Here is a 17,169-nt window from a genome sequence, read left to right as displayed (position 1 = left end):
AACTGATGACGCTTACGGTAGTGATTTTTTCTAATCAAATGTACCTTTCAACTGTTTCAGGGTAAATTGAAAACAACAACCGTAAAATCATCTTTATTTTCGAATGGTAATCTAAAGAATTAAATTAAATATAAAATGAGATTGCACTTGCATTTATTTACACCATCTAGACACCGACACGGAGTTACGCGGTAATTCTCTCTCGGAGTCACGCGCTTTTATTTTCGTCTCGGAGTCACTCTCATCACACGTTTCTCACGCGGAGTCACTCGTTTTTATGGACAAATACTCTCGCGGAGTTGCGAGTACTTTCCTCGATCCTCGGAGGATTTTGCATATTCCTCGATATCTGTACTGTAGTAAAAACTTAAAAAATCTTCTTTTAAAGAACCCAAAGAGCTAGAGCTAAGATATTTGGCATGAAACATCTTCTAGTGAGTGTCTACCAAGTTTGTTAAAATAAAAGCCCTGGGGTCAAAATTGGCCCCTCCCCGGGGGTCATTGATTTTCCTTATATGTGTATAGCAAAAACTTAAATAATCTTCTTTGAAAAAACCCAAATAGCTAGAGTTTAGATATTAAGCATGAAACATCTTCTAGTGAGTGTCTACAAAGTTTGTGCAAATAAAAGCCCTTGGGTCAAAATTGGCCCCGCCCCGGGGGGTCTTGATTTTCCCTATATGCATATAGTAAAAACTTAAAAAATCTTCTTTGAAAAAACCTAAATAGCTAGAGTTTAGATATTAAGCATGAAACATCTTCTAGTAAACGTCTACAAAGTTTGTTCAAATAAAAGCCCTGGGGTCAAAACTGGCCCCGCCCCAGGGGTGTCATTGTTTTTAACTATATGTGTGTAGTAAAACCTTAAAAATCTTCTTTTAAAAAACCCAATGAGCTAGAGCTTAGATGTTAAGCATGAAATATCTTCTTATGGATGTCTACAAAGTTTGTTTAAATAAAAGCCCTTGGGTGAAAATTGGCCCTGGGGGAGGGGGGTCTGAGATCATTGTTTTTCATTACATGTGTGTAGTAAAAACTTAACATTGTGAAACATCTTCTAATGAGTGTCTTCCAAGTTTGTTCAAATAAAAGCCCTGGGGTTTCAAACTGGCCCCGCTCCGGGGGCCTATATACAGGTGAGCGACCTCAGGGCCATCCTGGCCCTCTTGTTATCATTCTAGACAGTTTCAAAACAAAGTTCAACAAAAGTTGTTTTTATGCCACCGCAGCATCTGCGATGCGGTGGCATATAGCGATTCACCTGTGTGTGTGTGTGTGTTTGTGTGTGTGATATAGATTATATAGTGAACTTAAAAAATCTTCTTGTGAAAAACCACTAGTCCAATTTCAACCAAACTTGGCAGGATTGTTCCTTGGGTGAAGGGCTTCCAAAGTTGTTCAAAGAATTTCATTCCATGCAGAAATCTGGTTGCCATGGCAACCTAAAGGAATTATAAGAATAAATTTAAAAAATCTTCTTGTAAAGACCCAAAAGGCCTAGAGCTTAGATATTTTGCATAAGGCATTGTCTGGTAGACCTCTAACAAGATTGTTCAAATTATAGCCCTGGGGTCAAAATTGGCCCCGCCCCGGGGGTCATTGATTTTCACTATGTACATATAGTAAAAACTTAAAATACCTTCTTGTAAAAACCCAAAAGGCCTAGAGCTTAGATATTTTGCATAAGGAAACGTCTGGTAGACCCTTACCAAGATTGTTCAAATTAAAGCCCTTTGGTCAAAATCGGCCCCACCCTGGTGTCATTGATTTTCACTATATGTACATAAGTAAAAACTTAAAAAACCTTCTTGTAAAGACCCAAAAGGCCTAGAGCTTAGATATTTTGCATAAGGCATTTTCTTGTAGACCTCTACCCAGATTGTTCCAATTATAGCCCTGGGGTCAAAATCGGCCCCGCCCCAGGGGTCATTGGTTTTCCTTATATGTATATAGTAAAAACTTTAAAAAAAAATCTTCTAGCAATTGACAAATGCTAGAGGTTATATATTTTGCATGAAACATTGTGTAGTAAACCTCTAGCAAGATTGTTCAAATTATAGCCCTGGGGTCAAAATTGCCCCCGCCCTGGGGGTCATTGATTTCAATATATATATATAGTAAACAAAAAAAATCTTATTGTCTGAAGGTACAAGGCTAAGAGCTTTAATATTTGTTAAATAATATCATCTAAAGGTACTCTACTAAACTTGTTCAAATTTTGCCTCTTGTGTAAAAATTAGCCCCGCCCCCGGGGGCCATAGGTTTTCCTTATATGTGTATAGTAAAACTTAACAAGAGCCACCGCCGGGCGGGGGCAACGCTCGACTTTTTACTTTTTCTAAACGCAAACATAGAAAGGTTTGAACATATCTTAACGTTTCCTTTTTATAAATTTAGTTGGTCTGTCTTGTCACATTTGTTTTGTTTATATTTTTTGTATATATATATGAATAGAAACATTACGCAATTTCTAAAAATAGCAACATGACGCAATTTCTAAAAATAGAAACAATGACGCAATTTCTAAAAATAGCAACAATGACGCAATTTCTAAAAATAGAAACAATGACCAAATTTCTAAAAATAGCAACAATGACGCAATTTCCAAAAATAGAAACAATGACGCAAGTTCTAAAAATAGAAAATATGACGCAATTTCTAAAAATAGAAACTATGACGCAATTTCTAAAAATAGCAACAATGACGCAATTTCTAAAAATAGAAACAATGACGCAATTTCTAAAAATAGCAACAAATTTCTAAAAATAGAAACAATGACGCAATTTCCAAAAATAGCAACAATGACACAATTTCTAAAAATAGAAACAATGACGCAATTTCTAAAAATAGCAACAAATTTCTAAAAATAGAAACAATGACGCAATTTCCAAAAATAGCAACAATGACGCAAGTTCTAAAAATAGAAACTATGACGCAATTTCTAAAAATAGCAACTATGACGCAATTTCTAAAAATAGCAACAATGACGCAATTTCTAAAAATAGCAACAAATTTCTAAAAATAGAAACAATGACGCAATTTCCAAAAATAGCAACAATGACACAATTTCCAAAAATAGAAACAATGACGCAATTTCTAAAAATAGCAACAATGACGCAATTTCCAAAAATAGCAACAAATTTCTAAAAATAGCAACAATGACGCAATTTCTAAAAATAGAAACAATGACGCAATTTCTAAAAATAGCAACAATGACGCAACTCCTAAAAATAGAAACAATGACGCAATTTCTGAAAATAGCAACAATGACGCAATTCCTAAAAATAGCAACAATGACGCAATTTCTAAAAATAGCAACAATGACGCAATTTCTAAAAATAGCAACAATGACGCAATTTCTAAAAATAGAAACAATGACGCAATTTCTAAAAATAGCAATAATGATGCAATTTCTAAAAATAGAAACAATGATGCAATTTCTAAAAATAGCAATAATGACGCAATTTCTAAAAAAAAAGCAACAATGACGCAATTTCTAAAAATAGAAACAATGACACAATTTCTAAAAATAGCAACAATGATGCAATTTCTAAAAATAGAAACAATGACGCAATTCTATAAATAGAAACAATGACGCAATTCTATATATAGAAACAATGACGCAATTGTTGTTGTTGTTGTTGTTGTAAATATATATATATATACACACACACACACCAATAAATATATAATTATGGTCATTTAATGCACAAATCTGAGAAAATTCAGTAATTTAACCTTCAAGGTCAAGGTCATTAAAGAGCCCAAGCAAATTTGGGTTTGATAAACAACGAGGTCTGGTCCTTAAGAATGTTCTGTTATAATATGAAGTTGATCCCTTCAATAATAGCAAAGTTACAGTCAGTTACCGCCAAAACAATGAAAATTTCAATAATTTGACCTTCAAAGACAATGTCATTAATGATTGAAGGTCAAGGTCTTTCAGTATATTTTTAACAGTTATCTTTGAAGATTATTATGTTCAAGTTTCAAGACAATCCATTCAAAAATAACAAAGTTACAGCCAATAATAGCCAAAAAAATGAAAATTTCAATAATTTGACCTTCAAAGTCAAGGTCATTTATGAGTGAAGGTCAAGGTCTGTCTAGTTATTTTTAAGGGATATCCCTGAAGATAATTATGTTCAAGTTTGAAGACAATCCATTCAAAAATAACAAAGTTACAGCCAATAATAGCCAAAAAAATGAAAATTTCAATAATTTGACCTTCAAAGTCAAGGTCATTTATGAGTGAAGGTCAAGGTCTGGCGGGTTATTTTTAAGGGATATCCTTGAAGATTATTATGTTCAAGTTTGAAGACAATCCATTCAAAAATAACAAAGTTACAGCCAATAACAGCATGAACAAGCAAAAATTGGACTTTTAACCTTGAAGGTCAAGGTCATTTATGGATGAAGGTCAAGGTTAGTGTGGTCTACTGAAAGGTCTTGTCCCAAGGGTTGTTGTGGCCAAGTATGAAGACAATACACCAAGAAATAAAAAAGTTATGATCCAGGTACAAGTTTGCGGACGGCAACGGCAACGGCAACTGACTATAACAATACCTCTACTTTTTTTTTTTCAAAAAAAAAAAGTCGAGCTAAAAAATCATCTTCTCTAAATTTACAAAGGCTAGAGTTAAGATATTTTGCATTGTGTAGTGAACCTCTAGCAAGATTGTTCAAATTATAGCTCTGGGGTCAAAATTGGTTCCGCCCCGGGGGTCATTGATTTTCATTATGTACATATAGTGAAAAAATAAAAAATATTTTTGTCTGAAGGTACAAGGCATAGAGATTTGATGTTTGATATATAATATCATTTATAGGTCCTCTACCAAAGTTGTTCAAATTTTTCCCCTGGTGTCAAAATTGGCCCTGCCCGGGGTCAGTGATTCTCATTATGTACACATAGTAAAAACAGAAAATAAAACAAATGTTTTCTGAATGGGAGAAAGCTATAGCTTAGATATTTGACTTGAAATGTTGTTTGGTGGACCTGTATCAAGATTGTTTTGAATTAAACCCTTGGGTCAAAATTATGCCTTGCCCAAGGGGACAGTGACCTACTTTCTTGTCCTTTGATGTAGAGCAATGACATTTTGACCATGTGCACAGTTTTAGTTGCAAAATTGAACTTTGATATCAGGTGACCTAGATTTTGATGATGTGACCTACATGTACTTTCTTGTCCTTTGATGTACAGCTATGAAATTTGAACCATGCAGTGGCAGAGCATTTTTCACAAATGCAATCTTGTTTATTTATCATTTTTTCAAACAAAATGGCGAAAGAAGTCCTTATAAATAAATAAGTTTTGACTATGCCCAGTTTCATATTTATATTTCATATTTATATTTCATATTTATATTTAAAAAATACGAAATATATTTGACTGATATAGCACCATATTTCATGGGTAAAACTTAATAAATATATATTTAAGACAAAGCATGATATAAATGTCAAAATTTATAAATGACATCTTTCTTTTGCGGTGGGAATGTTTTTCAACTTCATTTACATTATATAAATGTGGAATAATAAGTACGCTCCGATAATCTAAATGGATGCTAATGTAAAATATAACTTTCTGATATTTATTGACAAAACAGTTTTGATCCATTACGTACATGTTTGACATTTTTCCAAAATTTTTTAATTTCTCCGTTGTTTTTCCTCGTCTCCAACACGAAAAGATATTTTCTGTTGTGCATTGTTTCATTTGAAATAAACAAACTACATTTTATTGTTAAGATTCATTTAATTGCTGATCAAGTTCAAGGTCAATTTAATGCAGTCTAAATGTCAACAAGCGAAGCGTATACAGCATCTCAGTAGGGGCGGAGCATTGCATTGTTTATTTGATATTATTGGATAATACACATCATGTGTATACTTAACTTCAGTTGCATACACTAAAACGGTTTGGGAAATAGAGTTTTTCACACATTTATTTGTTGTATTTGATTGTTGACACTTGTGACATTACGAGGAGGTGTTATGTACTCTAAAAACACAATTACTTGATAGGTAAAAGTGGTCGTTTAATGGAAAGATTGATCTCAATTAGCTGACTAATTAGCGGTCGTTGGTCGCGTTGAGCAAAAGTTGCTTAATACATTAAAGATATAGAGAGAAAATGATCTGGGGAATTTAAAGTGGTTTAAGACAAAAGTCGCTTAATACACGTGGTAGCATGGGCAAGTTAGACTGTATACATATTTTTTTCTTCTTCTGTAATACATATTCATTGTCATTGGCGTCCGCGCCGAAGCGCAACGCTCTATATGGAATGAAATCAGATTTTGTGAAAGGGCAATTGCAACTTCTCGGGCCTTTTCGTCTGTCATAATAGCCGATCATTCTGATTGGTATGAGGAAAAATGAAATGTCGCAATATGTACAATTAACAGCGAATTGCAGAATTCCGTTCAAATAAAATTATCTTATCCGTCAATTAATTGCGCTCTTCGGTTTGTTTTATTAATCATGTAGGTTAGTAAGTATGTTACTGCTGTACCTATTAATAGAATGATGACCTTAACATTGTAAAAGTCCGAAAATCTATTTATAGAAGTGGTTTTAGTTTAAGGAAACGGTCATTCATGTCACGCTATGGTAATAAATAACAAACCAGAGAATTTTGCAGAAACATATTCAAACAATTAATTGCACTCTTTATAAATCTATAGATAAAATTTAAGTAGGCCATTTTTACGAATTGTTATATATCATAATATATTCATTTTGAAATTGTCTTTTCCGTAGGTCTCTTCGGTTTTCTTTTTTACGGCCCTGTTTGCACTTATAACATTTTTACCGTGAATATTTAAATAGACCTAGTTCATATCTTTAAATGTAGCTTTTATTTTGACGTTGTGCGACAGTTAACAGGTCTAGCAGTAGTATACTATAGTTCTACTATAAGTCTCTTTAGATAACTGTTCTATAGCAATCGATTTATGGTAGTTTGAGTGGAATGTTCATTTGCCGAATATTGTGACATTTTAACAACAGAAACTTTCGTCTGCAATTTTAACATGAGTTGTTATGGATTTATTGATAGGAATGCAAACACATGTGGGTCAGAGTAATTCATTAAAATAGTAGATTGACCTCCCAATAAATCAATGAACAGTCTTTGTTCATTTTGACTACTGTTTTATTTCAAAAAATGTTTCAAAGAAAATACCACATAAAAATGAAATTCTATCAAATAACCAATATTAATGATAATATCCAAAAATACCCTCTATATTATAAAAATAAACTTATACCATATAAGGGGGTATATTTTGGATATCATAGACCTGTATCTTTTGGATATTATTGTTAATATTGATAGAATTTCTAGTTCCTGTGGAAAAACATTCAATATTCTAATTTCTAGCATCATGCATGCCTACCAAAGTTCATGATGAACAATGTCTTTTGTCTGCCCATTCATAAATCATATACAATTCTGGTAAAAACCAATTAACCATTGAAAAGTTTATAAGATTTCTGGTCATCAGATGTCTACTAGTTCATCTTCATTTGCTGCATTTCTTGTTTGGACACCCTTTGATGCTTTGCATCAATGCTTTTCTTGTTTATTCATGGAAGGGATTCATACTATGACAAAACTAGTTTGACAAGACTGACCTATTAAAATTATAAAAAGGAAATGTTAAGATTTGTTTAAACCGTTTCTTTGTTTGCTTTTAGAAAAAGTAAATAGTCGAGTGTTGCACCTGGGGTTATTTAGTTGTTAAGAAAAAAAACATATTTCAGTCTTATTTTGTGAAATAACTATGCCAAGATTAAGATATGTAACATTAACCATGACCTTGTGAATAACTGCAAAATTGATATTAATCATGCCCTTTGGGTCAGTATTGGCCCCACCCAGGGGGTCACTCAGTAATATTTTTTTTCGTGTAGGAAAACACATTCAAGTCTTATTTTGGTGAAACTACATTGCCTATACAGTTAAGATATTGGACATGAATTGTAGCATTGCCTTGTTGGCCTCTACAAAAGCTCTTTGGACCCTAGGGTCACTCAGTTGAGATAATCTTGTATGAATAACATGTTTTGTGAAACTACACTGCCAAGAGCTAAGATATATTCAGCAATGGCATTACCTTAATATGTGAATTTCTGCAAAATTGATATTAATCATGCCCATGAGGTCAAAATTGACCTGCCTTGTGGTAACTTACTTGATTATAGGATAACACATTTAAGTCTTATTGTGTGAAACTACAAATCCCAGAGCATGTAGCATTGATTTTTAGATTTCTATTCAAGTTAGATTCATCATGACCCCAAGGTAAAAATTGGCCCTGCCCTGGGAGTCACTTCAAGATAATTATAGGAAAATACATCTTATCTTTTTGTGGATAAATACTATGCCTCTAAACTTGGCATATAGCATTGCCTGGTAGATCTCTTAAAATGTTTAATAAATCATGCACTTCTGGTAAAAAATGCCTACACCTTATACAGTAGCACAAGGATAATTAAGATAAAATGTTTTTCAGACAACGTTCTTGATCGGGTCTCTATCCTAATTGAAAGATTATTTTTGATCACTCAAACAAATACACATGCGCGCCTTCGCAATGCTCCTGTTTTAATCAAAATCAAATATAAATACATTGTAATGTCATAGAACCTACTATATATTTTACTATTCCTCTTGGTAAAATTCTGCTTTTCACATACAGTCTGAACTAGTTATTTTTTTAAGAAACTATGACATCAGTAATCTAAATGATCATACTCATTACAAATTTACAATACATTCTTCATTCTTTTTTTTAATGTAGACTGTATTAATTAACTGGCCATATTAATAGGTTTTTCCCCCATTTTGATGACTGATAAATAGGTCATTTGTCCAATCCAGCCAATCTGCTCTATTAACTGATAACTACCATTCTTAAGCAATTGATTCCTGATATATTTATCACTGACAGCAAGCTGTTTTAAGCTGAAATAAAAGAAAGAAAAAAGACAAGCAAGTTACTGTTAAATTATATTTATTGAAACACTTTCATAACCATCAGTCAAATCATAATCAAAAACACATGATAAAAACACATGATATATATGTATATGTTGAAAGACTTGGGAAAATACATTATTCATTATCAATATAATGATACCATTATATAACCATATTTACAAACAGCTAAAATTTTACAGTCAACTTTATAGGATAGTACCAAAATAACTGGACATGATTAAAGTTTCCTAACTCAGAATATATTTTACTTTATCATGATAGAAAGAAATGAATACATAAAAGTGGAAAGTACCAATTTAATATTCAAGCAGATAACTGAAATAACCTGTCCAAATTCTGTGTAGCTCCATGAGCAGCCTGTTTTGTTAATATAATGGAACTCTACAAACTTTCAAAACCCTTAAAACATAAAATTTGAAATTCCTACATTGATCAACAAAAAGGAAAAAACATGGAACAGCTGGTAATGAAGAAAATTGGGTCTCACAGTTTTCTTTTTAATTGAAATAATCTGGAAAAAAAAACAACAAACAAACAGAATTAGCAAATGTTCTAAAATTTGGAACAAATAGATTGTTTTATTTCCAGTCCTGCCATGTAGAATAAATGGAATAAACAGTATATAAATAACACATGGGTTTGTGGGTAACAGTAAAAATATCATCCCAAGGAAAATACTGTTACCCGAGGCGTACTGTTTTTATACTTTTAAAAAATACTGTTACCTATGTAACAGTACTAAATTGTTAGTCAGGTGGTACTGTTACCCAAGGCTTGGAAAATGGTAGATCAATTCCAGCATTATAAAATTGTAAGATGAAAAAGCCAGAGTGGTTTCATGCATATATTTGTTATTACAAGATTTTCTTTGAGGAATTTTACAGAATTGTTTTTCAATATGAACACTGTGATGTCATGATTTGATGACACAGCATTAAGCAACAAAAATTAGTCAAAATGATTTAAAACTACCAAAAAGAATGAACTATTAATAGAAAATTTGTTTTGCATGTAAGGCCATTATTTTTTGATATTTCGGTTTACTGACCCGCCGACTCCGTATTTTGGGAAAATGAAAAAAAAAAATCTGCCCCCAAAAAATTTTGTGTTGTCTTGAAATACGCCGCTAATAAAGTTAAGATGTTAGTTAATATTCTATCAGGATATATATATCTCATCTTACGACTTTTCAAACAAACGTCAAGAAAAATTTTCACGGTAATAATTATTGTGGAAACTTTATGAAGTTTTTCAACTGAGGTCTCAGCTGAGTTTCCTTTTAATTCAGATAACTGGAAAAAAACAACACAAAGAATTGAAGATTCTTTTGAACTAGATTGCCATTTCATTGCATGTGTATGAAACGATTTCAATGTGTGTGTTAAAATACATGGCAATGTTGAGCAAAGTTGTTTTTGTATACTTTAAACAATCTTTCTGAACTAGACTAATGGAGTCTAGTGTATTTATTCATGGCTTGGAAAGTAATCAATAGATTATATTGTATGCAACCACATTTTAATATGTTATGAAAACTTTTTTGGGTTTTCATTGTTTTTTTCATTGACCGAGTCAGATACCAACGCATTTTTGCAAAAAAATTCAATGTAAAACCAAAAAATAATAAATAAAAATTTGGCATGTAAGATGAAATTATATTTCATTTGTGAACACCAGCTTTTACATTTTAACATGTACGAGGGGTAATCCAAAAACTCGTGGACTTTTTAAATATCTTTTAAACGTCATCGTGTATTGTAATGAAATTTTATCAGCATATATTTTAGAATATTATCAACACGTTCTGAAACGAACAGTTAACTGCGTCAATAAAGAATGATTTTATATTGCTTTTAAATAAGCACGGTAGAAAAGCGCAGTTTTTATCGTATATTTTTTTGCTAAAAAACTACTAATTAACGTAGAAAACCCACTAAACATCGCATATTTCTTCTATGATGTCATTTAAGTCATTCTTTAAAATTATGGACGTCATTTCCGTTATTTTATTGTTGAAATCGTCAGAAACGCCAGACGACGATATTGTTTACAACGGGGAAATGACAGACACGCAGAAATTAGAAAATAGCGTGATCATAAAATTTTGTTGTAATTTGGGAATGACACCAACAAAAAAATTTGAAAAAAAACAAAACAGGTGAACAGAGAAAATAAAATTTAAATATCATAAGTGTTTAAGTGGCATAAAAAATTTAGTGATGGACATTACTTTGTGAAGCAGTAAGGGTTATTGACTGCGTAACGTTGAAGCATAAGTTGAACGTTATAGGGTTAACGCACGTTTTTCCGTGTAATAACGTCTGCAGAGTCCCGAGGAATGGTTGGTGCCCGAGCCCGGTAGGGCGAGGGCTCCAACAGTTCCGAGGGACTCTGCAGACTTTATAACACGAAATAAACTTGCGTTGACGCTATTATAGCATAAAATTTTCAAACAGATTCGTGCTGTATAGTTTATACAAAACACAATTACATTAAATTCTTGTGCTTGGACGGTATTTATCCAATTCTATGTTTTACGTATGCGTTTCATTTTTCCGGGGCCAACAACTTGGAAAATTCTCGGAACCGAACGAAATTTTGAATTTTAATTGATTTAACAAAGCTTGGCCTTTGGAGATTTATTATCTCAAGAAAAAAAAACGTTACATTACTCTACCCTCTACCCAAGACAAAACATGACCCTCAGAAATTCTTAGAGTGATTTCAGATTGACGATAGAAAAAAGATCAGTGACATCAGAATCGGTTTTTTTTTTCAAGCAAACAAGTTTATAAAAAAATCAGACACTAAGCATTATTCTCTCAAAGAAATATAAAGAGCATTTATCAACATTAACATAAATAAAAAACATTTTCTCATATTAATTTTGTGTTATCTAGTTTTGTAAGTTAATTGGAGTGTTAAACTGAATGACAGGTAGATTCTACTGTATTTGTTTACATTGACAACTGTCCGTTTCTTAGAAAGGGCGACAACCAAGATTAGCACCGATGTCTATACGCCGTTTTTCCGGCATTAAAGTTACTGGAATATGCGACTGAGGCCCATGAATCAATAAATTTCAATATAACAAGAACGCATGACTCTTCGGCAAACAGGCCAAATCGTCATTTTTTGTTTGTTTGTTTACTGGGCCCTGTATGTATTGCGCATAGGTGAAACCGGGCTATAACAAGAGCGCGTGACTATGTTAACACATAGTTTTGGTCCCGTTATAACATGGGCAAAAGAGGGAAAAATAGCCGATTTTATGCTATAATAAATATTACGACGTTGACGTCAATAACTTTTTGGAGTGCGCCACAGTCGCTGACATGTGTTTATGTAGAATTAAATATTGTTGTAATATAAGAAGCTACTAACATGAATTTTTCTGTGTTTATTTGTTATTTATTGTGTAAGAATTTCAAATCAATATCACAAATATATTTTACGCAACAAAGTTAGTCCACGAATTTTTGGATAACCCCTCGTAGCTATGTCATTCATGAAAATACTGTCTCTGATATGAACTGTGTGAAATGTAATAAAACTTATTTTTATATTGTTATAATAACATAAATATCAGATTGATGTCTGGGTGATATAATATGGTAAACATAATATTTGGAGGGTTAACATTATGTACAGGTACTATCACCATCAGAGGGATATGATATTTATATATAATCACATTCATGCAATGTAACATTAACTGTTGTTTGATGTGAATATTTATACCATTACCAATGATGATTATTGTGATTATATTGATTATTATGATGATATTGATTATTATGATGATGTTGATTATTCCAATGATGAACAATGATTGTAAAAAATAATGCTTGCTAAACAATGAAATCTAAAACCTGTTAATTTATTTCTCCTCAGTTTGCATTTTCGCTGGGACTGTCAATAAAAAGTCAAGATAACAAAATGTCTGTACTCTCAATGCCTTAAAGTGGGGTGGGGTATTTTTATATAATATGGCTAGATGTCAGACAAATACATGTATTTAAGAGATAATAGAATAAGATCAAACAGAAATGTTTTACACCAGGCATATATACATAAATATATTATATATTAGATAAAGTTGCAGTCTTCGCAAATCATTATTTCCTTTTACAACTATTTGCTTCCGTTTTTGTGTTGCCTCTACGGAGTAGTGGCGACATATAGGGATCACTTCTCCGTCGTCTGTCTGTCTGTCCGTCTGTCTGTCCGTCACAAAACTTGTCCGGACTACTCCTCATAAACTACTGGTGCAATTTTATCCAAACTTTACAGGAATGATCAGTACCAAGTCTAGTTGTGCATATTGTCAGCATTTTCCGGTTCAATGATTTTTGTCAGAGTTATGGCCCTTTAATAACTTTTATTTTTAAAGTTTGTCCGGACTACTTCTCTTATACCACTAATGCAATTTCAATGAAACTTTACAGGATTGATCTGTAGCTCAAGTCCTTGCGCATATTGCACGGGTTTTCTGGTTGAATGATTTTTGGCCGAGTTATGGCCCTTTGATAAAAAGGTGTTTTTTTCTGTGTGTTGCCAGATACACAAAAGCTTGTCCGGACTACTCCTCATAAACTACTGGTGCAATTTCATCCAAACTTTACAGGAATGATCAGTACCAAGTCTAGTTGTGCACTGTCCATCTGTCTGTCCTTCTGTCACAAAATTTGTCCCAACATGAAATTGGCCATCATGAGGCGACACATGTGATTACTGATCGCTCTTGTTCAAAATATATATCTTCTTAAAACTTTATTGTTTGAATTTTAAAAAAGAATGCTGTATGAAAAAATGTGATAGTAAGTTGCCTAAAAATTGAATGGCACATAAATTGTTTAACAGATAAAACCCCTTCTTTAAATAGCTGAATAATATTTTGTTTCAGGACATTTTTTTCTTTTTACATAATATATATATTTATATATATATAATGGGGGGGCCAATTTTGACCCCAGGGCTTTTGTTTGAACAAACTAGGTAGCCACTGACTAGAAGATATTTCATGCTTAGTGTCTTGGTTTTTTTTTTAAGAAGATTTTTTAAGTTCTTACGATACGGGTTGGGGCCAATTTTAACACCAGGGCCCTTATTTGAACAAACTTGGTAGACACCCATTAGAAGATGTTTCATGCTAAATATCTTAGCTCTAGCTCTTAGAGTTTTTTAAAAGAAGATTTTTTGAAGTTTTTACTATATACATAAAGGGATAAACAATGACCTCCAGGGGTGGGGCTAATTTTGACCCAAGGGCTTTTGTTTGAACAAACTCGGTAGACACCCACTAGAAGATGTTTCATGCTTAATATCTAAGCTCTAGCTAATTGGATTTTTTAAAAGAACATTTTTGAAGTTTTTACTATATACAAATAAGGAAAATCAATGACCCCCCCCGGGCGGGGTCAATTTTGATCTCAGGGCTTTTATTTGTATAAACTTGGTAGACACTGACAAGACGATGTTTCATGCCAAATATTTAAGCTTTAGCTCTTTCGGTTTTTTAAAAGAAAATTTTTTAAGTTTTTTCTTTCGGTTGCCATGGCAACCAGAGTTCTGCATGGAATTAAATTCTTTGAACAATTTTTAAAGTTGACTAGCAAAGGAACATTCCTATGAAGTTTGGATGAAATTGGCTTTAGGGTTTATGAGGAGATGTCGTTTGAAGTAAAAGTTTACGGATGGCCTGACGCTGGACGAAAAACGATCACTAAATATCAGGAACTATCTATAATTGCAACAATATTTTCAGTCATCTTAACTGTACAGCATTTTTCCTAGTATGTTCTGAGAATCAGCCAATCAAATGCTTGCCATTATTGCCTTGTCACAAGTTGACCTTGTTTCAGTCCTTGCATAGAGAGTTTACAGTGCTTTTATACTATAAATCTAGTACAAAAATTGACAACAGAATAAGGAACTTTTTACCATGTCATACTGTTCAGATCCAAATGCCTATTTTCATTTAGCATTGATAAAAAGTTGATGTTTTGCTTCCTAATAATGCTTTTGTGTATTCCACTGTCAAGTGATAAAACTTTATTCTGTATTCTAAAGCACTTATCCTTCACATTTTCAACAGAACGTTCAAAGCTCTTTCAGATAATGCTAGAAATGAGGATATTATCTTTAGTAAGTGTAACAATAAAGGAGAGTTTTCTGTGAAAAAATCCATGTTTCTCATCAAAAAACTTCCTTTCAACTTGTTCTGACAAATGTATGAAATAGATTTTTACAGTGATTTAAATCTTACAGGCACTGCTAAATAGGTGAATCTGTATGCTTATCATAAGTTCTGTTGTATTGAAAATGATTATATTTTGAATCATTTGACATTAAAGTATTATGATGGTCTATCATGTTTTGTTTTTCTTGGTGTTCCTCATTACTTGTGGTTGAATCACCTGAGACATCGGTTTCAGAGTGAAAGAGGAGCATGACGAGACTAACTATAAGCTCCACTAGCTCCATGATTGTTAACACAGAAATACCCATCCATAATCCTAGTGTCCCGCCAATGTCTGCAAATAGGTCTGCTAGGTCATAAGCCGGCATCTGCATGAATTCGACAATGCTTAAATCTTCTAAATATATGTTCAGGCGAATTAGGTTTTGACGGATCAATGTAGAGGCTCGAATTAGGTTATTAAGGTCAGACTCATTATATTCCTGATGTATCCCTTTTTGGGCCAATTCACCATAGTGACTAAGAGTGGTGTTAAGTTTATCAAAGGCCTCTTGAAGAATTTGAGTTTCTATGTTTTTCGGGTCTTTATAGAATTCTTGTAAAGCACTTAATTGGTTAAACTCAAGAGGCCAGTAGGAAAGAGATAGTGACTTCTGATATGCTGTCTCTTTGCATGGCTGGAAACACTGGCATGTCTTTTCATAACTTCGATCATTGTTTAAATTCTGCAACACTTTGTGTTCACACATTAATGTTTTCAGTTCTACCTTATCTTTGGCTTTAAAAAGATCTAATTTTTCACGCCAATTTTTTACTGTTCCACAATATGGTAAATCTTTTGCAAAAGGGTCGGTTTCCTTGTACATGGGTAAAGCAGCTGTTTTACATCCACAAACTTTCACTAGAATCCTCTGTTTACAAAGTTGAAAACATGTAAATAATGTGTTTCTATATGTTCGCTCACCTTGAAGTGTTGTAAATGTACAGTTTCCATGTGGACTTGGAAGCCGGGAATGTAATATAGCTTTTAATCCAACTGATGTGGAATATCCAGGCGGCACATCAAACCCATGATCAGCTGGGCTTGGCATTGTGTTTGGTGCATGTACTTGAGTACGAACGCCTGCACTGAATGCCATATGGTTTTTTACATCATAAATTCCGTAACCCCCAGGTGGAGCATTGTCGTTATCTAATGACAGAATCAATGACAGGCCATTTTGTGGTCCAGTTGTATGCATAAGAAGCTTCTCTTCTTTAGGTTGATCTCTTTCCTCATCATAACCATTATTGAATGTATAACAATTATAATAATTTTTACCATCAAAGAAGAGGGAAAAGTTTTGAGCACCACAATCTCGGTTGTTAAATCTACAATTAATAACAAAATTATTTATGCTGTGACCTATATACCTGGCTTCGTTTGGTAAGTTCTCAAAAAATGCCTGATGAGAGTTCATTCTGGATGCATGTTCACCAAAATTTGTTGCTGCAATAAAATGGAACCATTTCATGATGTCTGAACCTGGTGTTAACAAATCATTTACCTTAGTTAATGAAATGGTGGCAATATTGCATATAGTTACAGCTGGGAATTCTACAGGCATTCCTTCCTTCATATTAGAGACCTCAACCACTTGGTAAGAGAGAAACTTTTTCACCAAGAATGAAAGTTGAAGTGTTGCAGCAGTAAATCCAATTATCACAAGCAAGGACCAAAGCACTTTTCTTTTGGTAGTATTTGACGTTGCTATTTTGGCCAAACCATGAGCGTTGCTCTCTGAGCCTAGTTCAGCCATTATTTTAAGAGCCGTGGCCTGTTTATGTTTCTTTCCCTTACTACCACTGCCCATCCTCCTTTGATTTGACTGAAATCCAAACTTGGATAGACCTCCAAACTTCATAGGGTCCGATTTACCTCCCCTGAAAATAGAAATGAAAGCCATGAATC

The 17,169-nt window shown here is 33.1% G+C and overlaps 2 protein-coding genes and 1 long non-coding RNA gene across 3 annotated transcripts in view; 2 read left to right on the top strand and 1 right to left on the bottom strand.

The window, feature by feature from the left end:
- Positions 1–17,169, top strand: part of LOC132736679 (integrator complex subunit 13-like) — a gene marked incomplete at its 3' end in the record, with an annotated part of 221,676 nt that overhangs the window by 86,808 nt on the left and 117,699 nt on the right. The window lies entirely within an intron of this gene.
- Positions 1–17,169, top strand: part of LOC132736686 (uncharacterized) — a 43,249-nt gene that overhangs the window by 11,032 nt on the left and 15,048 nt on the right. The window lies entirely within an intron of this gene.
- LOC132736682 (FMRFamide-activated amiloride-sensitive sodium channel-like) overlaps positions 13,600–17,169 on the bottom strand; it is a 31,936-nt gene continuing 28,366 nt past the window's right edge. The window contains exon 2 of the mRNA XM_060723871.1: positions 13,600–17,141. Within this exon, the coding sequence (XP_060579854.1) occupies positions 15,293–17,141 (1,849 nt within the window). The 3' untranslated portion in view covers positions 13,600–15,292. The remainder of the gene's footprint in view (positions 17,142–17,169) is intronic.

This window comes from Ruditapes philippinarum, unplaced genomic scaffold (assembly GCF_026571515.1).
Source record: "Ruditapes philippinarum isolate M1 unplaced genomic scaffold, ASM2657151v2 ctg384_1_1_1_1, whole genome shotgun sequence".
Taxonomy (NCBI): domain Eukaryota; kingdom Metazoa; phylum Mollusca; class Bivalvia; order Venerida; family Veneridae; genus Ruditapes; species Ruditapes philippinarum.
The sequence above is the reverse complement of the archived record's forward strand: the minus strand, read 5'-3'. Positions and strand labels throughout refer to the sequence as shown.